Source organism: Physeter macrocephalus, unplaced genomic scaffold (assembly GCF_002837175.3).
Source record: "Physeter macrocephalus isolate SW-GA unplaced genomic scaffold, ASM283717v5 random_1797, whole genome shotgun sequence".
In the NCBI taxonomy this organism is placed as follows: domain Eukaryota; kingdom Metazoa; phylum Chordata; class Mammalia; order Artiodactyla; family Physeteridae; genus Physeter; species Physeter macrocephalus.
In genome coordinates, this window is record NW_021146805.1 from 1,946 (window position 1) to 25,000 (window position 23,055).

The 23,055-nt window shown below is 52.3% G+C and overlaps 5 protein-coding genes across 6 annotated transcripts; all 5 read right to left on the reverse strand.

Moving 5' to 3' along the window:
* Positions 1 to 5,945: 5,945 nt before the first annotated feature.
* HBQ1 (hemoglobin subunit theta 1) lies at positions 5,946 to 6,626 on the reverse strand. Of its 2 annotated transcripts, XM_007130377.3 has the most exons (3): positions 6,514 to 6,626; positions 6,219 to 6,423; positions 5,946 to 6,119 (listed from the first exon to the last, which is right to left on the reverse strand). In XM_007130377.3, the coding sequence occupies exons 1-3, from the start codon at positions 6,606 to 6,608 to the stop codon at positions 5,991 to 5,993; spliced, it is 429 nt and encodes a 142-aa protein (XP_007130439.1). In that variant the 5' UTR covers positions 6,609 to 6,626; the 3' UTR covers positions 5,946 to 5,990. The 2 variants fall into 2 exon arrangements, with proteins under 2 accessions (XP_007130439.1, XP_028342867.1); XM_028487066.2 differs by having other exon boundaries at positions 6,219 to 6,626.
* Positions 6,627 to 8,531: 1,905 nt separating this feature from the next.
* Positions 8,532 to 9,328, reverse strand: LOC102987983 (hemoglobin subunit alpha). Its single transcript, XM_007130378.4, has 3 exons — positions 9,193 to 9,328; positions 8,882 to 9,086; positions 8,532 to 8,756 (listed from the first exon to the last, which is right to left on the reverse strand). Exons 1-3 carry the CDS (start codon positions 9,285 to 9,287, stop codon positions 8,628 to 8,630), a joined length of 429 nt encoding a protein of 142 aa, XP_007130440.2. The 5' UTR covers positions 9,288 to 9,328; the 3' UTR covers positions 8,532 to 8,627.
* Positions 9,329 to 11,687: 2,359 nt separating this feature from the next.
* Positions 11,688 to 12,471, reverse strand: LOC102988256 (hemoglobin subunit alpha). Its single transcript, XM_007130379.2, has 3 exons — positions 12,349 to 12,471; positions 12,038 to 12,242; positions 11,688 to 11,912 (listed from the first exon to the last, which is right to left on the reverse strand). The coding sequence occupies exons 1-3, from the start codon at positions 12,441 to 12,443 to the stop codon at positions 11,784 to 11,786; spliced, it is 429 nt and encodes a 142-aa protein (XP_007130441.1). The 5' UTR covers positions 12,444 to 12,471; the 3' UTR covers positions 11,688 to 11,783.
* A 1,688-nt stretch (positions 12,472 to 14,159) lies between these two features.
* Positions 14,160 to 14,921, reverse strand: HBM (hemoglobin subunit mu). Its single transcript, XM_007130380.1, has 3 exons — positions 14,808 to 14,921; positions 14,457 to 14,661; positions 14,160 to 14,346 (listed from the first exon to the last, which is right to left on the reverse strand). Exons 1-3 carry the CDS (start codon positions 14,897 to 14,899, stop codon positions 14,218 to 14,220), a joined length of 426 nt encoding a protein of 141 aa, XP_007130442.1. The 5' UTR covers positions 14,900 to 14,921; the 3' UTR covers positions 14,160 to 14,217.
* Positions 14,922 to 15,676: 755 nt separating this feature from the next.
* Positions 15,677 to 16,860, reverse strand: HBZ (hemoglobin subunit zeta). The gene is made up of 3 exons (XM_007130381.3): positions 16,766 to 16,860; positions 15,955 to 16,159; positions 15,677 to 15,872 (listed from the first exon to the last, which is right to left on the reverse strand). The coding sequence occupies exons 1-3, from the start codon at positions 16,858 to 16,860 to the stop codon at positions 15,744 to 15,746; spliced, it is 429 nt and encodes a 142-aa protein (XP_007130443.2). The 3' UTR covers positions 15,677 to 15,743.
* Between the last annotated feature and the right edge of the window lie 6,195 nt (positions 16,861 to 23,055).

The following is a 23,055-nucleotide window of genomic DNA, read 5'->3' on the forward strand; positions in this document are numbered from 1 at the left end:
TTGAGGATTTTTGTGCCTATGTTCATCAGTGATATTGGCCTGTAATTTTCTTTTTTTGTGGTATCTTTGTCTGGTTTTCATATTAGGATGATGGTGGCCTCATAGAATGAGTTGGGGAGTAATTAGACCGACAAAGGATTAGTCTTCTAATTTACAAGCAACTCATGTGGTTCAATACCATAAAAACAAACAACCCAATCAAAAAATGGACAGAAGACCTAAATAGACATTTCTCTTGGCCATACAGATGGCCAAGAGGCACATGAAAAGGTGTTCAAAATCGCTAATTATTGTAGAAATGCAAATGAAAACTACAATGAGATACCGCTTCACATCAGTCAGAATGGCCATCACCAAAAAAATCTACAAACAATAAATCCCGGAGAGGGTGTGGAGAGAAGGGAACTTTACACTGTTGGTGGGAATGTAAGATGGTGCAGCTGCTATGGAGGTTTCTTAAAAAACTAAAAATAGAGCTACCATATGATTCAACAGTCCCACTCCTGGGCATATGTCTGGAGAAACACTTGGTTCGAAAGTATACATGTACCCCAGTATTCATAGCAGCACAGTTCACAATAGCCAAGACATGGAAGCAACCTAAATGTCCATCAACAGATGAATGGTTAAAGATGTGATACCTATATATAATGGAATATTACTCAGCCATTAAAAAGAATGAAATAATGCCATTAGCAACAACATGGATGGACGTGGAGATTATCATACTAAGTGAAGTAAATCAGAGAGAGAAAGACAAATGTCATATGATATTGCTTATGTGTGGAATCTTAAAAAAAATGGTACAAATAAACTTACAAAACAGAAGCAGACTCACAGACTTAGAGAACATGGTTACCAGTGGTAACGTTGGTGGGGGGTGATAGATTGGGAGTTTGGGATTGACATGTACACACTGCTATATTTAAAGTAGATAACCAGGACTTCCCTGGTGGCACAGTGGTTAAGCATCTGCCTGCCGGGACTTCCCTGGTGGTCCAGTGGTTAAGACTTTGCCTTCCAATGCAGGGGGTGCAGATTTGATGCCTGGTCAGGGAGCTAAGATCCCACATGCCTCGTGGCCAAAAAACCAAAACATAAAACAGATGCAATATTGTAACAAATTCAATAAAGACTTAAAAAAAAAATGGTCCACATTAAAAAAAAAAAAAAAAGAATCCACCTGCCATTGCAGGGGACACGGCTTCGATCCCTGGTCTGGGAAGATCCCACATGCTGTGGAGCTAAGCCGGTGTGCTACAACTACTGAGCCTGTGCTCCAGAGCCTGAGTGCCACAAGTACTGAAGCCTGCACACCTAGAACCTGTGCTCCACAACAGGAGAAGCTACCACAATGAGAAGCCCGTGCACTGCAGCGAAGAGTAGCCCCTGCTTGCCACAACTAGAGAAAGCCTGTACACAGCAGCAAAAACCCAATACAGCCAAAAATAAATAAGTATAGATAGAGAACCAAGAAGGGCCTACCAAAAAATATATATATATGTAGTTGTGAGGCATATTTGGTTATATTAATGAGTTCTGTAGATGAACAAGGTGAACATGAGGTTGATTTGGTCATTGGAACATCCTGATGATGGGTGAATTTTGAGATTGTCTTTCCCTCTTATTCCAGAATAACTTTTTGTGATAATGATGAATTATATACTGATTTTTTTTTTTTTCTGTGTCAGGTCTTAGTTGCGGCACACAGGATCTTCATTGAGGCCTGCGGGATCTTTTGTAGCGCGCAGGTTTCTCTCTAGTGCTGTGAGGGTTTTCTCTTCTCTGAGACACGCGCAAGCTCGGTAGTTGCATTGTGTGGGCTTAGTTGCCCCATGGCATGTGGGATCTTAGTTCCCCGCCCAGGGATCAAACCCACGTCCCCTGCATTGGAAGGTGGATTCTTTACCACTGAATCACCAGGAAAGTCCCTATATACTGATATTTGATGTAGAATTATTCCTAGGTAAAGAAATAAAAGAAATTTAATATATATATATATTTTTTATAAATTCATTATTTTTATTTTATTTTTGGCTGTGTTGGGTCTTTGCTGCGTGCAGGCTTTCTCTAGTTGTGGTGAGTGGGGGCTACTCTCTGTTGCAGTGTGCGGGCTTCTCATTGCGGTGGCTTCTCTTTTTGTGGGGCATGAACTCTAGGCACATGGCCTTCAGTAGCGGCACATGGGTTCAACAGTTATGGCTCGCAGGCTCTAGAGCGCAGGCTCAGTAGTTGTGGCGCATGGGCTTAGTTGCTCTGCAGCATGTGCAATCTTCCCGGACCAGGGCTTGAACCCGTGTCGCCTGCGTTGGCAGGCGGATTCTTAACCCCTGCGCCACCAGGGAAGTCCAAAAGAAATCTAATTTTTTTAAAAAAATAAATAAAGGATACAGCCAGCGGTGTGCTGGAACCTGCTTGTATTGGCTCAGGTTAAGTTGTAGGAATTTTGAGAGCTTGTTGTTAAACACAACCACTATTAAAAATTAAGTTATAGTAATTTACAACTAAATAGGTCGTGAAAAACAGGTAATAAATACTGAAAGCCAATTACTTCCTAATTATGTTACTACAGTTTACTATCATCTATGCTTACATCTCTTGTATCTGGACAGTGGAAATACTACACAATGGCAGCTACTATACATCTCTTCCTTTTTATTTTTTTTTTAAAGGTGAAACCGAATCACTTTTTTTTTTTTTTTTTTTTTTTTTTGCCGAACCATGCAGCGTGCGGGATCTTAGTTCCTCGACCAGGAATTGAACTGGCACCCCGCTGCAGTGGAAGCACAGAGTCTTAACCACTGGTCCATCAGGGAAGTCCCTATATATCTCTTCCTAATTTCCCATTCAGTGATAACCTGTTTGATAGCCTGAATCAACCATGATGGCAGTAGTTACACCACGGAAATTGGCAAATGCTACAAATCAGTTCCCATTCCGTTCTTCCTGAGTGCCAGTTATTTAAATATTTACCAGCCCACAACTGTATACCCTCCCAAAAGGTTATACTAAAACTTCCACCAGGAGTGTATTGGATCTTGCCTTTTAAAATATTTCCATGACAGGTGTCGTGTTAATGAGCATTTTAATTTGCATGTCTTTATGCATCGTTGCAAATGTCTCTTGGTCATTGGTATACTATGAGTTGCCTGTTTGTCCTTTGGCTTATTTTTCTATTGGGTTGACTGGTGTTTAAAAAAAAAAAAAAAAAAGTAGAGGGGGTGGGAAAGAATTTGGATCTTGTAAAGAAAAAGATAATAACCCTTTGCTATTTGTGGCAAATATTTTTCTCCCAGTTCCTCTTTTAACTCTGTTTATGGTGTCTTTTCCTCCCATACCAAGTTTTTCCTCTTTATATCATCCAATGTGTCCATTTTTTCCAGTGACACTTTGAGGATACCATTTCTTAAAATCTCTCCAAGGAACTTCCCTGGTGGTCCAGTGGTTAAGGCTCTGTTCTTCCACTGCAGGAAGCACGAGTTCGATCCCTGGTTGGGGAAATAAGATCCCACATGCACTGCACGGCCAAAAGAAAAAAAAAGAAAATCTCTGCAAATGTGCCTAGAAGGACCTGGAAGACTTACATTACATGCTACCTTGTCACATGTCTCTGTGGGGCTGTTCTGCCTGTGGGTGTTTGCATCTGTGTGTGTGTGTGGTATGTCTATTCCCTTCTTTTTATTTTTTTTAAAATTAATTTTTTGCTGTGTTGGGTCTTCATTGCTGCACACGGGCTTTCTCTAGTTGCAGTGAGCAGGGGCTACTCTTTGTTGCAGTGCGCGGGCTTCTCATTGTGGCAGCTTCTCGTTGTGGAGCCCAGGCTCTAGGTGTGCGGGCTTCAGTAGTTGTGGCACGTGGACTCAGTAATTGTGGTTCGTGGGCTCTAGAGCGCAGGCTCAGTAGTTGTGGCGCACGGGCTTAGTTGCTCCGAGGCATCTGGGATCTTCCCAGACCAGGGCTTGAACCCGTGTCCCCTGCATTGGCAGGTGGATTCTTAACCACTTTACTGCCGGGGAAGCCCTCTATTTCCTTCTTATCCACTGTTTAACCTTCCATGCTTTCAGTTATCCACAGTCCACCCAAGTCCAAAACTGTTAAATGGAAAATTCCAGAAATAAACAATTCATAAGGTTTAAAATGTGCATTCTAGTATTGTGATGAAATCTCCGGGTGTCGCACTGCATCTCGCCTGGGATGTGAACCATCCCTTTGTCCGGTGTGTACCACCCATTTGTCACTGAATAGCACTCTCTGTTATCAGATGGACTGTCCCAGCATCTCAGTGCTTGTGTTCAAAGTGACCCTTATTTTACTTAATAATGGCCTCAAAGCACAAGAGGAGTGATGTGCCAAAGAGAAGACCTCAAGTGTTTCCTTTAAATGAAAAGCTAGGGCTTCCCTGGTAGCGCAGTGGTTAAGAATCTGCCTGCCAATGCAGGGGACACGGGTTCTAGCCCTGGGCGGGGAAGATCCCACATGCCGCAGAGCAACTAAGCCTGTGCACACTACAGCTACTGAGCCTGCGCTCTAGAGCCGGCAAGCCACAACTACTGAAGCCCACATGCCTAGAGCCTGTGCTCCACAACAAGAGAAGCCACCGCAATGAGAAGCCTGTGTAACGCAACAAAGAGTTAGCCCCCACTCTCTGCAACTAGAGAAAGCCCACACACAGCAACGAAAAGCCAACACAGCCAAAAATTAATTAATTAATTATTTTTAAAAAGCTAAAAGTTCAGACTTAATAAGGAAAGAAAAAAATTGTATGCTGAGGTTGCTAAGATCTATGGTAAGAACGAATCTTCTATCTGTGAAATTGTGAAGAAGGAAAAAAATTCATGCTGTTTTGCTGTTGCACTTCAGACTGCAAAAGTTACAGCCACAGTGTGTGGTAACTGCTCTGGTATTGAGATGGAAAAGGTATCAAATTTGCACAGCAAGATATTTTGAGAGAGACCACATTCACATAGCTTTTGTTACAGTACATTGTTATTGTTGTCTTATTAGTTATTGCTGTTACTCTCTTACTGTACTTAATTATAAATTAAATTTACTGTAGGTGTGTACATATGGGAAAAAACATAGCCTGCTTCGGGTTCGGTACTGAGGTTTCAGGCATCCACTGAGGGTCTTGGAATATATCCCTCAGGATAAGAGGGGACTCCTGTCTGTGCATGTCACATGTGTACTCTTGGATGGGACTCCCATGCCCTCCATTTGTTCACACAGTTTCCCCATGTGTCAAGTGGGGAGTGAAGGAATAATGGATGTGCTGAACCCACTGGGATACACAGGCAGGTGCAGCAAGTGGAGTAGTTCTCCGAATTTTTTAAAGGAAGACTCTCTGAGGTCTGCCTCCTGAGAAGTGTGGCATGTGGGCAGGGCTCTCTGCCGGCTCCCTGGTCCGCCCTGTCCGCTGCAGGAGCCATCTCCTTCCACCAGGTCCAGAATCTGGCAAAGGCGCCTTTGACCTCAAGCCTACCGGTTACCCAAAGTCCCCAGCACGTTCCGGAGGCGCAGTTCCGGTACGCGCCGGCAGGGGCGCCGGTCCCTAATTTTCTCCCAGGCTGTGCCGCGCGGTTCTAGGTGAATCTGAGGTGTCCGAAGTGGGCAGCCCGGAGGAGGGTCCGGCCTCGCCAGCTTGCGACCATGACCGCCACCTGCCACCCCTTCCCGAGCAGCCGAAGCCCCGGGTCTGCACCGCTAAGTGGTCGCGCCCAAGGGCACGGCGAGTCGGGGTTTACCACTTGGGATTTGGGACCCGCTGTCCGGACTTGCCTCAGGCTGCCGTGGTTCGGGCGGGCGTCCGTGCTGGGATCTGACAATTGGGAGTGTGAGACTCGGGCTTCCTCAGACCCCTACTTCCCTTAGGAGGGGCGCCCCCGCCCCCTGTCAGGCCCAGGGCGCGCTCCCCTAGAGAGAACACGCGCGCACCTGAGGCTTTGTCCGCGGACTTTACTCAAACACGAGCCCCACGCGACCACCCTCCCAATTTAGTGACAGTTGGGGGCCAGCGCCGAGATCACGTGGCTCAGAAACTTGTCAAGCGAGGCCTGCAGGGAGGGGCTGAAGTCTCCGGGGTAGTGCCGGGCGAGGGTCACCAGCAGGCAGTGGACCAGCAGCTGCGGAGAGAGGGAGGCGTTCCCATGCGGGTGCACCCCCTTCCCTGACGGGAGCCCCCTCTCCCGGCGACAGGGATCAGGCCCCGCCGGCGAGCTCACCTTGAACTTGACGGGGTCCACGCGCAGCTTGTGCGCGTGCAGCTCGCGCAGAGCCGACAGGGCGCTGGGCAGGTCGTCCAGGTGGTCCACGGCGAGGGTCAGCGCGTCGGCTACTTTTTGGCCGTGCGCTCTGACCTGGGCGGAGCCGGGGCTCAGGTCCAGGTGGAGGAAGTAGGTCTTGGTGGAAGGGAAGGCCAGGAAGGTCCTGCGGGAGGAACGGCGAGTCAGGCTGGGGAGGAAGGAGGACGCTTTCCCGAGCGGGCTGAAGGCAGGGGAGCCTGGGGCCTGTGCGCACCTCTCCAGGGCCTCGGTCGTGTAGACGCCAACGTTACTACCCAGCTTCAGCCACAGCGCGCGCACCGCAGCCCGGTCCGCCGCCTCCAGCACCATAGTGGAGGCCGCCCGGCCGCGCGCTCGGCGCCTTGATGAAGCCCGGGTTGCGCCTGCGCGTATCGGCCCGCGGGCCCCTTGGCCTCCGGGGTTCGCCGCGCCTCTGGTCGCAGAATCTGGCCCCAGGGGCCCGGAGCGCTCCACGGAGCGTCTGCTCCGACCTGGGGCCTTCCTAATCGCCCTGGACCCTGAGGCCCCTATTTTTGAAGGTTTACTCTATGGAAACTAATATTTAGTATGTATCATTAATATTAGGTTGCCCTGAATTTTAGCATGGATTTTGGCATTGAACGTCAGCTTATTCTACCCCCCTCCCGAATCTATTATGACACCTTTCTGAGTCTATTTTCTCATTTATGTTATATAAGGAAGGTAACAATTTATTCTTTCCAAGGTTGTGCCTGGTTCGTAACAGACGCCCTTTTCTGACAATGAGCATTTATATTGGGTGCCTAGGATATATCCCAAAATAATAGCTAATACCTATGCAGCACTCATGCTGTGCCAGGCATCACTATACATCCTTTTTTTAAAAAATTGCGTTGAAATTCATATAACATAAAATTTACTGTCTTAGCTATTTTAAGGTGTACAATTCAGTGTCTTTAATTACATTCAGAGTGTGTGTAACCATCACCACTGTCCAGTTCAGAACGTTTTCATCGTCCCAAATAGAAACTCTGTCCCCATTAGCCATCATTCCATAACCCCTGCCCTCCATCCCCTGGCCATTACCAGTCTTTCTGTCTCTGTGCATTTGCATATTCTGGACATTTCACGTGAATAGAATCATGCAATATATGGTCTTTTGTGTCTGGCTTCTTTTACGTAGCATGTTTCCGAGGTTTATCCATGTTGTAGCATGTATTGACACTTCGTTGCTTTTTATGGATGGATAACATTCCATTTTATGGATAGATAGATCACATTTTGTTTGTCCACTCATCTGTTGATGGACATCTGGGTTGTTTCCACTTTTAGCCCAGGCCCTCATTTTTCCTAATAATAAAATAAGGAAGACTGCCTCTTACAGAGCTCATACTGTGCCACCAGCTGTGCTAAAAGCATGACACACTGAGTCAGGGAACCGGCCATCGCATTTTCTGAGGATGACAATTGGGCCCAGGGAAGAAAGGACATTGCTCTCAGTCGGGGGTTCAGGGCTGGACGACTACCAGGACTGGACACTAGGGGCATTAGGGGCATTCTCCATGGGAAGGAAGCACATCGGAGTGCAGGCGCCCACCCCCAACCCCGCATCCACCGGGCTCTCTTCTCCACTGCTGCACTGGGGGGAGTCAGTGGACCTCAGGGTGATGCAGTGGATTCTGAGCTGGGCCCCACAAATCAGTCCTTTCGACCCTGTGAGTGTCCTGGGGGGCTGTACCAGGTGAAAGGGGCATATCCGGGAAATTGCCTGGCTCCACAATGGCACTGCTCACCCCAATTTCCTCTAGACTGTGCATGTACTTGGGAGGCACTTGATGGGGAGGGGGCACTCAGTGAGCCTCTGAAGAAGTGGGATCTCTGTGTTCTCCCCACCACCCAACCCTGGGAAGAGCCCTGGGAGAGCTCCAAGGTCCTAGGCTGGAGGTCCACCAACTCTCAGCACAAGTGTGTGTGCAATAAAATATAAACACAGGAAACAAACCCATTATTTGAGCAAACCCGCGATGAATATGCAAGTCTCTGGAATTAATTCGGTAAAGGGCGGATATACTCAGCAAGTCACTCCAGGGTGAGGGTGAGGGCTGCCCAGAGAATCCTAGGCAGTGGCAGTGGGACCGGCTCCACCCCACTCTTCTGTACTGTTTTCCCCTTCCCTCTCTTCACCTGCCTCGGAGAGTTGCTTGGTCCAAGGCAAAGAGAGCCACCCCGACCCCGGCACGGTTCGTGGACACAGAGAACCGAGGCTACAGAGGCTGCAGCCCACTCAGACTTTATTCAAAGATCAGGAAGTGAGGGTGCCCAGAGCTCCAGAGGGCCCCAGGCCAGGGTAGGGATCGCGGAGGCTCCAGCTTAACGGTATTTGGAGGTCAGCACAGTGCTCACACTGGCCAAGAACTTGTCCAGGGAGGCATGGACCGGGGGCGTGAAATCGCCGGGGAGGTGGGCAGCCAGGGTCACCAGCAGGCAGTGGCTCAGGAGCTGCGGAGAGAGGGGGTGTCAGGGGCCGCGGGGTTGGGGGGCGCCGCCATGCTCCACCTCCGGAACCCCACCGCACTCTCTGCCTTGCTAGCTCAGATCTCTCCCGGCCCGGCCCGCGAGCTCACCTTGAAGTTGACCGGGTCCACACGCAGCTTGTGGGCGTGCAGGTCGCTCAGATCAGACAAGGCATCGGGCAGGGTGTCCAGGTGGCCCACGGCTTTGGTCAGCGCGTCGGCCACCTTCTTGCCGTGGCCCTTGACCTGGGTGGAGTTGTGTCCCAGGTCGAAGTGGGAGAAGTAGGTCTTGGTGCTGGGGAAGCTCATGAACATCCTGAGTGGAGAAGAGGCGGGAGAGCCGGGCTTAGGCCGGTTGGCCCAGGACCAGGACGCGACGGGGCGACCGGCCCCAGTCCCAGCCGGGCAGGTGGGCTGCTCACCTCTCCAGGGCCTCTGCGCCAAAGTCAGCAGCGTGGCTGCCAACCTTAGCCCAAGCGGCCTTGACGTTGGTCTTGTCGGCGGGAGACAGCACCATGGTGGGTTCTCTCTGAGTCTGGGTCAGGACCAGAAGCGTGCAGGGCTGGGAGTGCGCGAGCCTTTATGCCTGGGGCGCGAGGGGCACGCCCGATCGCGCCGCGCTCATTGGCTGGCGCGGGGCCGGGATGCGCTTTGGACCTGGACAGCAGGGGGCGCGCGGCGCAATGTCTGCGCCTGGCTGGGCGGTGGGTGCTTCGCTCCCAGTTTGTGGAGGGACCTAGAGACTCTGGCCAGGGTATTCTCCCTCCCACCGGCTGCTTCCCGTCCGCTGCGTTCACCTTCCCCGGAAGTGATATCCTGGTCCCAGCTGGCGGGGGCCGGTTTGTGGAGCGGGGTGGATGCCCGCTCTTCCACCCTTTAGAACCCCCGAGGGATGGAAGGGAGTAGGTCAGCCCGTCCCACCCACCCTGGACCTAGGCTTGGCACACGCTAGGCATTTTATTTTATTTTATTTATTTATTCTTTTTTGCGGTACGCGGGCCTCTCACTGTTGTGGCCTCTCCCGTTGCAGAGCACAGGCTCCGGACGTGCAGGCTCAGCGGCCGTGGCTCACGGGCCCAGCCGCTCCGCGGCATGTGGGATCTTCCCGGACGGGGCACGAACCCGTGTCCCCTGCATCGGCAGGCGGACTCTCAACCACTGCGCCACCAGGGAAGCCCGGCATTTTAAATTTGGGCCGAATCAGTGAATGAATGGGCGATTCAGTGCGTCTAGTTCAGGCCAGAGACGGATGCACACAAGACGTGTGCGCATCGCTCACATGTCCTCAACAAATCTCTCCTGGAATCCCTCCGGCCGGGGGGCTCCGGGTTCAAGTTTCTTCTTCCAGGGTGGTAGTTGTTGCACCCCAACCTTTTCTTTGTGGGGGGGGGCGAACAGCGGGGCATGTGGGATCTTAGTCCCTCGACCAGGGATCGAATCCGTGCACCCTGCACTGAAGTGCGACGTCTTAACCACTGAAAAGCCAGGGAAGTCCCCACCCCGGCCCTTTTAAGGCAAGATTTGAGGAACAGTTCTCAGCTGATGTCTTACATTCATAATATGGGAAGACCTCCCACAAAGATATAAGGAAAAGACAAATGACTTATGAGAACAATTGACAGAGGATTTTAACAGGAAATTAATGGAAATATCAAAATGACCAACAAATATATGAAGTGAGACAGAGTTGAATGAATTGGCCAGAAGACAGGTAGAGGAGACGCAGTTCAGTGAGAAGAGCAGGATGAAGAAAAAAATGCCTAAGGTAGAATGGTATTTTTGACCAGAAAAAAAAAAAAAAAAAAGTACAGTTGTAGATGTAGCTGTGTCCCCTCAGTGCAGGATAGCAGCCAGTGGGCTCAGTCCCAAACTGTGAGCCTTGGCTCTTTCTGCGGAGTTAGGTGGACAGGATAGAGGGATTCTCTCCCTCGTTTGAATCACACAAAAAGGGTGTGCGCGTGTGTGTGAAAAAAACATGGGTGGATTTTAATTTAATTCTTCAGTGTTTTTCTATATGTAAATGAAAGCGAATTGGGCTGTGGGGCAGAGGAAGAGTGTGTGGTGGAGAGGGGGAAGCCACTCCCCAGCTGTTCGAAGAGGTCCTTGTCCAGAAAGAAAGTGGTGAGCAGGGGCCCCACCACCCTCCCTAAACTTTTATCCAGAGCTGGGTGTTGCCCTGAAGATGGGGGCTGGGCTGGAGGTGCTGTTAGGGTCCCTAAGGGCTACAGGGTGGGTGGGGTGTGCAAGGTTCCAGCGTGGAGTCCAGGGCACTGGCGCGTGGGACGGGGGCCTTTGTGAAGGTGGCTCACAGCACCAAGGCAGAACTGCCGGGAGACCCCAGGAGCCTGGGGCTAGAGGTTGGGGGTGGGGTGCATGATGAGCTGGGATCACAGGGCTAGGTGCACAGTCAGCTATTCAGGTGTCTCTGGGACTGCAGGGACAAGGGAGAGAGGAACTCTGCTCAAGGCTGCAGACAGCTCGAGGCCCCTCTTCTTCCCTGACTTCCCGCCTCCCTCCGCCACCACCGCAGGGAGTTACTGTGAACCAGGAAGTGTGCCTGGGCCTTCGACCCCTGTTCCAACTCACCTTCCCTCTGGTAGGAAGGAAGTGGAAACTCAGGGAGGTTGTCCACCTCCTACATTTGCACCAGGAAAAGCCTATTTGTGTGGTTTGTTTGTTTGCATCTAACTATCTTTAAGGGGGAGCAGAGAAACTGCGAAACAGGGTGACCATTTTAGGACCCCCCACCACCTCGGGAGAGCCTTTGCAAGTCAGAGCTTGGTTCACTTGGTTCAGCAGATTCTGGGAAGCCTCAGCCTTAGCTCCCGTCCCTCCTCCGCCCTCCCATTCCTCGCTGCTGGGAACCACCCCGACCCCAGCACGGTTCGTGGACACAGAGAACCGAGGCTACAGAGGCTGCAGCCCACTCAGACTTTATTCAAAGATCAGGAAGTGAGGGTGCCCAGAGCTCCAGAGGGCCCCAGGCCAGGGTCGGGATCGCGGAGGCTCCAGCTTAACGGTATTTGGAGGTCAGCACGGTGCTCACACTGGCCAAGAACTTGTCCAAGGAGGCATGGACCGGGGGCGTGAAATCGCCGGGGAGGTGGGCAGCCAGGGTCACCAGCAGGCAGTGGCTCAGGAGCTGCGGAGAGAAGGGGTGTCAGGGGCCGCGGGGCTGGGGGGCGCCGCCATGCTCCACCTCTGGAACCCCACCGCACTCTCTGCCTTGCTAGCTCAGATCTCTCCCGGCCCGGCCCGCGAGCTCACCTTGAAGTTGACCGGGTCCACACGCAGCTTGTGGGCGTGCAGGTCGCTCAGATCAGACAAGGCATCGGGCAGGGTGTCCAGGTGGCCCACGGCTTTGGTCAGCGCGTCGGCCACCTTCTTGCCGTGGCCCTTGACCTGGGTGGAGTTGTGTCCCAGGTCGAAGTGGGAGAAGTAGGTCTTGGTGCTGGGGAAGCTCATGAACATCCTGAGTGGAGAAGAGGCGGGAGAGCCGGGCTTAGGCCGGTTGGCCCAGGACCAGGACGCGACGGGGCGACCGGCCCCAGTCCCAGCCGGGCAGGTGGGCTGCTCACCTCTCCAGGGCCTCTGCGCCAAAGTCAGCAGCATGGTTGCCAACCTTAGCCCAAGCGGCCTTGATGTTGGTCTTGTCGGCGGGAGACAGCACCATGGTGGGTTCTCTCTGAGTCTGGGTCAGGACCAGAAGCATGCAGGGCTGGGAGTGCATGAGCCTTTATGCCTGGGGCTCGAGGGGCACGCCCGATCGTGCCATGCTCATTGGCTGGCACGGGGCCGGGAGGTGCCAGCCTGGAAAGCTTGGTCTGGAGAGGGTGCGGGAGTGCTGGAGTCCCAAGCGGGCCCCACCCAGTCCTGCCTAGAGCTGCCTAGATCCAGCTCTCTAGCGCCCTCTCTTTTCCTGCTCCTGTGGGTCTGAGAGCTCACACACGTTTCCAAGCCACCCAAACCACTGGCACCCGAGTTTGTCCCCAGCTGGGGTAGCCTCGAGGTGTCTATTTGCCATTCTTGGAGAGGAGCACAATCTTTTCCGAAGTGAAACAAGCTGCTTTCGCACTAAACTTTTCCCCAGGATGAAGAGCTGTAAACTGCCCATGTAAATAATGTGGGTGCAGGATGTAACAGGGGGGAAGCCCTTTAAGCATCTACCCACAATGGCGGGCAGGCCCTGGGGCAGCGCGGGTTAGCAGGTGTTGTCATGGACCGCGGGGGCATTCCACTCAGCCAGGGTCAGGGCTTAGCATCCAGCAGCCCCTCCCCACCCCCTGCTTTGGACTTGGTCCCCCACTTCCCAGCCCTGCACAGATGTGAGATTGTCAGCTGGGGAACCATTCTCATTCAGAGTTTGGAGAGCTCCCAGGGTCAGGCTTCTGCATTCGCAAAGCCTCTAAATGGAGCACTAAGATATCTGCACCAGTGCTGCAGAGGGAAGAGAGATTGACAGGGCACGTGTGTGTGTGTGTGTGTGTGTGTGTGTGTGTAAGGTGGGGCGCCATGGCCCAGGGACCCCAGAGACTGAGTGGGGCGGCTGGAGCTGGGGTGGGGTTTTGGTGGCCGTGGCCTGCCAGGCACCCACCCTGCATTAGGATTTTCTAAATTATTTCAAAGACCCAGCGAGGTTGGGAATTTTCCGTTGGATGCATTAGGCTCAGCTCGCTTAGGGACAAGGCTAGTATCGCACCTCATGTTGACATGACACGGGTTGTGGCCGTAGAAGTCTTCCTTCCTACCCCCACTCCCTGCCCCAGGAGATTCAGAGGAAGGGACTAACTTGGACCAGAGCAAGGCAACTACAGAGTGAGCGCTGGAAGTAGGGCAGAAGATGGGAAAGAACAGAGATGAGGGTCCATGGAGCCCTGGGCCACGAAGAAGTCTGTTTGACCTCAGGCCAGAAACTTGCCCCCTAGGCCTCGGTGCCCCGCCTGTCTGTTAAAGAGGCAAAGATTGAGGCTTGCAGTTCCCGGAGCGAGGTAGGGACGGAGATGAATGAGTGTGTGAATGAGGACGTGCTTTGCGAATGGTATGGCACCGCATGGGTGACAGATGCGAGGTGAAGCCGAAGACCCTTCCCCCATCCGAGCACGCGCTCGGCCCCACCACATCCCCCTGCCCCGGGAGGGCAACTGTTCTGTGCAAGCCTCTGGGTGTACACACCCGGCCCGGACCCCCAGACTGTCAGACCGGGAACTGTCCTCGTTCAGGGTTTGTTGAGTGCCCAAGGTCCCGTTCCTGTGCCCCTGGTTCCATTGTCAGCAAAGGTTGGGGATCCTGCCCTAAGATTCCGCGAGGCTCCCCTCAGGACCTGGAGCTTCTCTGCCCGGCAACTGTGACGTCAGTCCGCCTGCTCCCCAAAGACCACACCTGCGCGGGGTCCAGCCTTTTGAGGCATGTTTATTGACATGCGCAGACCTAGACCCGGGGCACAGAACTCAGCGGTACTTCTCTGTCAGCACTACCGCCAGGGCCGTCAGGAACTTATCCCACACCGCCTGCATCTCCACCGTGTACTCGCCCTGCAGGTGGGAGGCCAGCACCACCTGGAAACACTGGATCAGCAGCTGCGGGAGAAAAGGCCCGTGAGAAGAGCTCTGTCCTCTCCAATTCCTTGCCGAATGCCTCCCCACCTCGGCTGCGCGCGCGAACCCAGCTACATCCCGGGGTGGCTCACTGGGAAGTTGGTGGGGTCCACGCGCAGCACATGTGCGTGCAGGTCGGCAAGCGGGCTCAGGGCCGCGCGCAGGTTGTCCATGTGCCGGACGGCCACTCCCACCGCCTCGAGCACGCGTTGTCCGTGGCTCAGCAGCTGCACCTCGTCAAGGGGGTCGCCCAAGTGCTTAAAGTAGGTCTTGGTGCTGGGGTACACCGTGAAGAGCCTACGGGAGCAAGGGTGAGGAGGGAGGGCGGTCCCTCCAGTGTCTGCGCCTCCCAGACCCCGCGAAACCCCGGTCAGGCCCGCCCCCCTCCCGACTCAGGCCCAACACCCCAGTCTCCGCCTCGCTGCGATTCTGGAGACCCACACCTGAGCAGAAGCTCCGCCCCGAAGGGCGCCTCGTGGCCGGCGATCAGGTCCCAGACCTGTGTTACGTGGGCGCGCTCTTGGGCGCTGAGCATGGCGTTGGCGTGGCGTGCTCTGGGGGCCGCGCCCGCAGTCCCGGCCTCCTTATAGCGGCCCTGCCCCCCGGCGCCCTGCCCGCCCTTATCTTCAGGAGCTCGGCGGGAACCTGGGGACCCTGGTTGCCAACCCAGGTCCCTGTCACCGCAGAGGAACTGAATCACGCCGTGTGTGTGTGTGTGTGTGTGTGTGTGCGTGTGTGTGTGTGCCTTGGCTGCAGACTTTAGGGTGTGTGTGTGTGTGTGTGTGTGTGTCTGTGTGTCTGTGTGTCTGTGTGCGCGCGCGCGCCTTGGCTGCAGACTTTAGGGGGATCTACAATTATTCCACAGGGAGCCGATGTAGGGATTGGGAGAAAGAGCACGGAGGGCCAGGAGGTATCAAGGGTCCTCTCAGTGCCTGAGCTGTGACAACAAGCTTTGAGGAAAGGCCCCTGAGTCCCTACACATACCCTACACGTACACACAATACGCTGACTGAAGCGACAGACTGGGTGATTTGGGAGGCGGGAAAGAGGCACAAACTCAGGTCTGACCCGAGAAAACGGCGTGGGCGGTCCTGGGCAGTTCTGCTCCCTCCGGTCGCGACTCTGGGGTCCTCAGGACCAAGGACCGCCCCCAAAGCACCCTTGGAGTGACCTCCAGGCCGGGGGTGACACAACGGTCGACCGTGTTCCTGCGAAGCCCCCATTCCCTCCCTTCATTCTCCTCCGCTTCCCCCAATACTGAGACGCACGACCAGGCTCCCTCCATCCTCATCCATTTATTGGGGCTCCCAGGTGGAATCGTAAGAGGGTGCAGGGGAAGGGGAGGGCTCGAAGCCTGCCCTGGGGGTCGGGAGGTATCCTCAGCGGTACTTCTCGGTCAGGACGCGGGACACGATGGACAGGAACTTGTCCCAGGCGGCGTGCGCGTCGGCCGTGAAGTCGGCTGGGAAATGCGAGGCCACCGTGACCAGCAGGCAGTGGGACAGCAGCTGCGGCGACAGGGCGGCTCAGGGAGGGCGCGGCGCGAGCGGCGGGCACCCCGCCCCGCCCCTGGCCCCGCCCCGCGCCCACCTTGAAGTTGACCGGGTCCACGCGCAGCACGTAGGCGTGCAGCTCGCTCAGCTTGGAGAGGGCGCCCGCCACGTTGTCGATGCTCTTGACCGCGTCGCCCAGGGCGGCCACCACCTTGGAGCCGTGCGCGCGCAGCTGCGCGGAGCCCGCGTGCAGGTCGAAGTGCGGGAAGTAGGTCTTGGTCTGGGGGTAGCTGGAGAAGAGCCTGCGGGCGGGGCGGGCCGGGCCGGGCCACGTCACGTTTGCACGCGGGAGTTAAAACGTAAATATTAGGGCAAAAAATGCAACTTGACCCCAATATGAACATTTTAAAGACAGACAGGATCGGTATTGCGGACTTTAGCTGTTGCCCCGGCTCCAGCATGGCCCGGCCCACCTCACCCTCACCGCCCCGTCCTCCATTCATTCGTTCCTTCCTTCACTCACTCATTCAATCAACAATGATTGTGGAGACCTGGGTGCTGGGCGCGGAGGGAGAGACACAATCGACCCTCGTCACCCTCCCCCTGCCCCTCCTCTTCCTGCCCGCTGACCACGGTGCACCCGCCTCACCGCTGCTCATGTTCACTGAACCTGCATATGTCCCCGCCTCACTGACCCTCCTCACTGTCCCCTCCTCACTGTCCCCTCCTCACTGACCCTCCTCACTGTCCCCTCCTCACTGACCCCTCCTCACTGACCCTCCTCACTGTCCCCTCCTCACTGACACCTCCTCACTGACCCTCCTCACTGTCCCCTCTTCACTGACCCCTGTTCGCACTGACCCACACTGTCCCCTACCAGGCTCCATCCCAGCCCACCTGGTGCTCACCTCTCCAGGGCCTCGGTGCCGATGATGTCTGCCTGTGTGGAGATCTTGCCCCACATGGACACGATGATGGTCCTCTCAGCCCTGGTCAGAGACATGGTGGCGGCTGAGTGGGAGCTGGGTGTGCTGAGAACTGGCGTCCGTGGTGCTCAGCCCCCAGGGTCCCCTTATATACACGTGGAGCCAGGGTGGGGGCCAGGCTGTGGTCATCGCTGGGAGAGGGGAGGGGGCCATGGGGGGTGGGTCTCTTATCAAATCCAGTGACAGTGGGCAGTCAGGGCCCGGTGGGCCTGGTGGGGTGAGGGGCTATCACTCCGGCTGCCCTTGCTGGGCCTTAGAGGGGGCGTTGGCCGCAGCCTGACCAGACTCCAGGGGAGATAGGGGCCCAGGCAGCCCAGTGCCGCACTGCCCTTGTCCGTTTCAGAATCACAAAATGGGAGAAGCCAGAGGAGCAGTGCCCACACACCCTCCTTGGCTGGCCTGTGCCCGTGCTGCCTGCATTGCTCCTCGGTGGGTCCTGTGGCTGGACCCACATGCCAGCATCCCCCCCACACACCCCTCCCCCCCAGACACTGGCCCTAGGATCCCTGGGTTTCCTCCACGAAAGCAATAGTTTTGCCAAGTGGGCCCTGAGGAGGGAGGTACTGACTAGTTCTGTTCCTGAAAAGCTGGAGGAGGTGGCCGGTCAATAAGAGAATCCTAATGTCATGTGCTTTTGGGGACTGCTCTGTTGTTCACCATGTTATAATTTCAACATAATGAGGCAAATATGCCTTTTAATTTTATTTCAACATACAATACAGCTGATTTTTTTAATGTACTGCTCTGTGAATTCTGACATGTGTGTAGATTTGTGTAACCCCACCACAGTCAGGACACACAACAGCTCTATCAGCCCCAAAACTCCCACAGGCTGCCCCTTTGCAGTCTCACCCTCCTCTGTCCCCTAAACCCTGACAACCACTATAATTCTGTCTTTTTCAAGAATATCCTATAAATGGAACCATACGGAATGTCATCTTGTAGGACTGGCTTCTTTTACTTAGAGTAATACCCTTGAGATCCGTGCATGTTATTGCCTGTATCAGTAGTTGGCTTCCTTTTATTGCAGAGTAGTACTCCATGGTACTAATGTTCATTCATTCTCCCACTCAGACATGTGGGATTTTTCCAGTTTGGGGCTATTGCAAGTAAAGCTGCTACGAACATTCTTGTGTAGGTCTTTATGTGAACATAAGTTTTTATTTCTCTGGGATGATACCATATCTAGGAGTAGGATTGTTGGTTCATGCACTAAGTGTATGTTTAACTTTGTAAGAAACCACTAAACTGTTTTCCAGAGTGGCTTTACCGTTTTGCATTCCACTCAGCAATGAAGGGAAGTCCTAGTTTCCGTGCATCTTTGTCAGCATCTTTACCTGTTAGTCGTTCTGACAGTTGTGAGATAATATATCATTGTGGCTTCAATTTGCGTTTCCCTGATGGCCAGGGATGTGGAGCATCTTTTCATGTGCTTATTTGCCATCCATGTATTCTCTTTTTAATTAATTAATTTATTTTTGGCTGCGTTGGGTCTTCGCTGCTGTGCGCAGGCTTTCTCTAGTTGTGGTGAGTGGGGGCTACTCTTCATTGCGGTGCATGGGCTTCTCATTGACGTGGCTTCTCTTGTTGTGGAGCACGGGCTCTAGGCACGCAGGCTTCAGTAGTCGTGGCTCGCAGGCTCTAGAGCACAGGCTCAGTAGTTGTGGCGCATGGGCTTAGTTGCTCCGCTGCATGTGGGATCTTCCCGGACCAGGGCTCGAACCTGTGTCGCCTGCATTGGCAGGCGGATTCTTAACCACTGCACCACCAGGGAAGTCCCATATATTCTCTTTGGTGAAATATCTCTTCTGGTCTTTTGACCATTTTAAAATTGGGTTGTTTGTTTTCTTATTGTTGAATTTTGAGAGTTCTGTATATATTCTGGATGCAATCCTTTGTCAAATATGCAGTTTGCAAATATTTTCTCCTAGTTTGTAGCTTGTCACTTCATCCTCTTAATAGTGTCATTTGCGAAACCAAAGTTTTATTTTTGATGAAGTCTAATTTATCAAGTTTGTCTCTGAAGATTCATGTTTTTAGAGTCATGCCTGAGAATTCTTTGCCTAATCCCAGGTCATAAAGACTTTTATCTATGATTTCTTCTAAATGTTTCATAGTTTATATTTTACACTTAGATCCATGATCCATTTTGAGATAATTTTTGTATGAAGTGTGAGGTTTATGTCTGGGTTTTTTTTTCTTTGCCTATGAGCGTTCAATTTTTCCAACACCTTTTGTTGAAAACACTATACTTTCTCTATTGAATTGCCTTCTCTAATTCATTTGTAAAAGATTAATTTGACATATTTCTGCAGGTCTATTTCTGTACTCTCTATTTTGTTCCATTGATCTATGTGTCTATCCTTCACCAAAATCACACTGTGTTTATTACTGTAAACTTTATGTTCAGTCTTAAAATTAGATCCTGTCCCAAGAATGGGAGAAAACATTTGCAAATCATACATCTGATAAGGGACTGATCCACAATATAAAAAAAACTTACAACTCAAAAATAGAGACAAAAAACTAATTGAAAACTGGGCAAAGGACTTTAATAGACATTACTCTAAAGAAGACATACAGATGTCCAATAAGCACATGAAGAGATGCTCAGCATCGTTACTCATTAGGGAAATGCAAATCAAAACCAAAAAGAGCACACTCACTAAGATGGCTATAATCAAAACCCCTAACCCTGAACTCTAACCCTAACCTTACCTACACCTATTAGAATGGCTATATTTAAAAGACAAATGACAAGTGTTGGTGGGGAGGTGGTGAAATTGGAATCTTTAGACACTGCTGCTGGGAATGTAAAATGGTGCAGCTACTGTGGAAGACAGGCTGGCAGTTCCTCAAAAGGTTAAACATAGAGTTCCCATATGACCCAGCAATTCCATTCCTTGGTATATACCCAATCAAATGAAAACATACATCCACTCAAAAACTTGTACTGTGTTCGTAGTACCACTATTTATAATAGCCGAAAAGTGCAAAAAACCCAAATGTCCTTCAACTGATGAATGGGTGAATCAAACATGGTATAATCTATGCAATGGAAGAGTATTCAGTCATAAAAAGGAACAAAGTACTGATACATGAATGAACCTTGAAAAAATACATATTGTGGGACTTCCCTGGTGGCACAGTGGTTAAGAATCCACCTGCCAATGCAGGGGACACGGGTTTGATCCCTGGTCTGGGAAGATCCCACATGCCGTGGAGCTAAGCCCATGTGCCACAACTCCTGAGCCTGTGCTCTAGAGCCCACGAGCCACAACTACTGAAGCCCACGTTCTCTAGGGCCCGTGTACTGCAACTACTGAGCCTGAGTGCTGCAACTACTGAAGCCCGCAGGCCTAGAGCCCGTGCTCCACAACAAGAGGAGCCACCACAATGAGAAGCCCGTGCACCGCAACAAAGAGTAGCCCCCACTTGCTGCAACTAGAGAAAGCCCGAATGCGGCAACGAAGACCCACCACAGACAAAAAAAAAAAAATTAAAAATACATATTGTATGATTCCATTTATATAAATGTCAAGGACAGGCAAATCCTTAGAGACCGAAAGTAGATTAGGTTGTCTGGGGCCAGGGTAGTTGGGGGCTGCGACTGCTAATGCGGATGTGGTTCCTTTTGGGGTGATGAAAACGTTCTAAAATTGTGCTGATGGCTGCATAACTCTCTGAATATACTAAAACCCGCTGAATTGCACACTTTAAATGGGTGGAATATATGGTATGTGAATTTTATCTCAATAGAGGTGTTAAAAGACTGGGTGATGTCATTCCTCCCTCATTATTCTTTTCCAAAATGATTTTGGCGATTCTGGTTCCTTTGCCTTTCCATATGAATTTTGGAGTTAGTCAAAGAGTTATCTGCACCAAAGCCTATTAGACTTTTTGCTGAACGGGTAAACGTTTCCCGCGTGGAGAGTTCTGATCAGATATTTTGCTGAACTATTCTTAGAGAAAATTGTGAGGCTCAGACAAGCCCTCTGATTGGAAAACGTGTACAAGAATAAGCAAGGATCGAGCACCTTCTGTATGCCAGACACTGTGCTTGGCACGTTATTGTGCCATGATGTTGGTTTCTTCTACGCCCAAGCCGGGCTTGATGGGAGTGTGGAGGTTTGAGTGCAGGAGCTGAGTCCAATGGATGCCTCCCCACTGCTGAGCAGACAGGGCAGGGATCTCACCCGGGCTGTTGGTGCCTGTCTGTGGCTTGGAGGTCGAGTCTGCCTCCATGGAAGCCCCTTCCAGGTCTCTCCCTACTTACATTTCGCAGCTGTCCCCCTCTTCTCCTGTGACAGGGTCGCCCTCTCCCAGGGAGGTGCCCACCCTCCACTGGCCTTAGGCTTGTTGCTACCTCTCCTGGCAGTGCTGACTCCAGGGCCCCAGGTGTTCACAGGGAGTGTGGCTTTGCCTGTCTGGGTTCGTTCCAGAATGGGATGAGCCCGGCCCTCCCCAGACATCTCTGGCTGTTGCTTGGTTCAGAAGGAAACTCCAGGGCCACCGCCAGCATGTGGGCCTTCCATAAGGGTATGTAAGGCTGATCCTGAGGCTTCAGCTCCTAGAAAGGAGAGGTGTCAGCAGGGAGACAGACAGAGACAGATGGACAGATTGGCAGAGAAAACAGACTGAGCGAGGGAGACAGAGGAGGCTGAGCGCCAGGTGGAAGGTCACGCAGAGGGAGGGAGTCTGGAGGTCCTGGGTGAGGCTGGAGCTGGCCTGCCAGGCGAAGGTATTAAATCTGCCAGAGGGGGAGGCACAGTGGGGTCTCAGTGAGGGATGTGTCTGGGAGAAGCCCCCCAGCTGCAGCATCTGGGGTCTGTGGCCAGGAGCCAGTGCGGGAGGTAATGAGTGTGGACTCTAGGCCTCCCACTATGGGGCTGGTCCTCCCCTCCTCTCTGTCCTCAGGGCCTCCTGTTTCTCTCTTGGCAGCACCTCCCCCCATCCTTGGCCTCCATAGGAGAGGGAGCCACAGGAAGCCACTTTGTTCCTGAAACTACCAAGCCCTGCAAAGCATTGGTGTGGGCAGGAGTCCTTTTCTTTTTTTACTTTTTTCATTGTAAAATATAGCACAAGATTACATCATAGCCTATTGAATTACGTCATAGCCTAATGAATTATTATAAGGCACATACTTAGCACCCCAATCCTCCCCAAAGGTGACCCCTACCCTGACTTACCTTCTTGCTTTTCAATAACTTTTTAAAAAATTTATTTACTTATTTATTTAGTTTTGGCTGCATTGGGTCTTTGTTGCAGTGTGTGGGCTCCTCACTGCGGTGGCTTCTCTTGTTGAGGAGTACAGACTCTAGGCTCACGAGCTTCAGTAGTTGTGGCTCGTGGGCTCTAGAGCGCAGGCTCAGTAGTTGTGGTGCACGGGCTTAGTTGCTCTGCGGCATGTGAGATCTTCCCGGACCAGGGCTCGAACCTGGGCCCCCTGCATTGGCAGGCAGATTCTTAACCACTGCGCCACCGGGGAAGTCCCTCAATAACTTTTTACTACCCAAATATGTGTCCTTAGGCACTTTAGTTGGTTTTGCCTGATTTTGGCCTTCAGGTACATGAAACAGTACAGTGTCTTCTGTCACCCATGTTTGTGACATGCCAGAGATGCTGTGGGTGTTCATTGTCATCTCTGTGTAGTTGCTCTGCGGCATGTGAGACCTTCCCGGACCAGGGCTCGAACCTGGGCCCCCTGCATTGGCAGGCAGATTCTTAACCACTGCGCCACCGGGGAAGTCCCTCAATAACTTTTTACTACCCAAATATGTGTCCTTAGGCACTTTAGTTGGTTTTGCCTGATTTTGGCCTTCAGGTACATGAAACAGTACAGTGTCTTCTGTCACCCATGTTTGTGACATGCCAGAGATGCTGTGGGTGTTCATTGTCATCTCTGTGTTGTATTTCCTTGTAGGAATATATCACAAAGTTACGCAGGGTACTGGGGAATGGACATTTGGGTTGTTTAGTTCTTGGTTGTTGTGAATGATGCTGCAGTGAACATTCTGTCAGATATATTCCTAGGAGTGGGGCTGCTGGGTCTAGGGCATGGGAATTCTCAGCTTCAGTAATTAATGCCAGACCGCTTTCTGGAGCAGCTGTACCACCTTGCATTCCCCTAGTGATGGCTGAGTTCCTCTTTCTCTACATCCTTACAAACGTTTGCTGTGGTAGGTCTCCTGGTCTCAAATTTTAGCTATTCT

Bases quoted from the DNA above. Each gene is read 5' to 3' on its own strand.
- HBQ1 (XM_028487066.2), bottom strand. From the start codon at position 6,608: ATGGTGCTGGAGGCGGCGGACCGGGCTGCGGTGCGCGCGCTGTGGCTG. The intron at 6,120-6,218 runs GTGAGCTCGCCG...CTCTCTCCGCAG, and splicing joins TGGACCCCGTCAAGTTCAAG to CTGCTGGTCCACTGCCTGCT.
- LOC102987983 (XM_007130378.4), bottom strand. From the start codon at position 9,287: ATGGTGCTGTCTCCCGCCGACAAGACCAACGTCAAGGCCGCTTGGGCT. The intron at 9,087-9,192 runs GTGAGCAGCCCA...TTCTCCACTCAG, and splicing joins GGCGCAGAGGCCCTGGAGAG to GATGTTCATGAGCTTCCCCA. The intron at 8,757-8,881 runs GTGAGCTCGCGG...CTCTCTCCGCAG, and splicing joins TGGACCCGGTCAACTTCAAG to CTCCTGAGCCACTGCCTGCT.
- LOC102988256 (XM_007130379.2), bottom strand. From the start codon at position 12,443: ATGGTGCTGTCTCCCGCCGACAAGACCAACATCAAGGCCGCTTGGGCT. The intron at 12,243-12,348 runs GTGAGCAGCCCA...TTCTCCACTCAG, and splicing joins GGCGCAGAGGCCCTGGAGAG to GATGTTCATGAGCTTCCCCA. The intron at 11,913-12,037 runs GTGAGCTCGCGG...TTCTCTCCGCAG, and splicing joins TGGACCCGGTCAACTTCAAG to CTCCTGAGCCACTGCCTGCT.
- HBM (XM_007130380.1), bottom strand. From the start codon at position 14,899: ATGCTCAGCGCCCAAGAGCGCGCCCACGTAACACAGGTCTGGGACCTG. The intron at 14,662-14,807 runs GTGTGGGTCTCC...TTGCTCCCGTAG, and splicing joins GGGGCGGAGCTTCTGCTCAG to GCTCTTCACGGTGTACCCCA. The intron at 14,347-14,456 runs GTGAGCCACCCC...TTTCTCCCGCAG, and splicing joins TGGACCCCACCAACTTCCCA to CTGCTGATCCAGTGTTTCCA.
- HBZ (XM_007130381.3), bottom strand. From the start codon at position 16,860: ATGTCTCTGACCAGGGCTGAGAGGACCATCATCGTGTCCATGTGGGGC. The intron at 16,160-16,765 runs GTGAGCACCAGG...CCCCGCCCGCAG, and splicing joins GGCACCGAGGCCCTGGAGAG to GCTCTTCTCCAGCTACCCCC. The intron at 15,873-15,954 runs GTGGGCGCGGGG...CTGTCGCCGCAG, and splicing joins TGGACCCGGTCAACTTCAAG to CTGCTGTCCCACTGCCTGCT.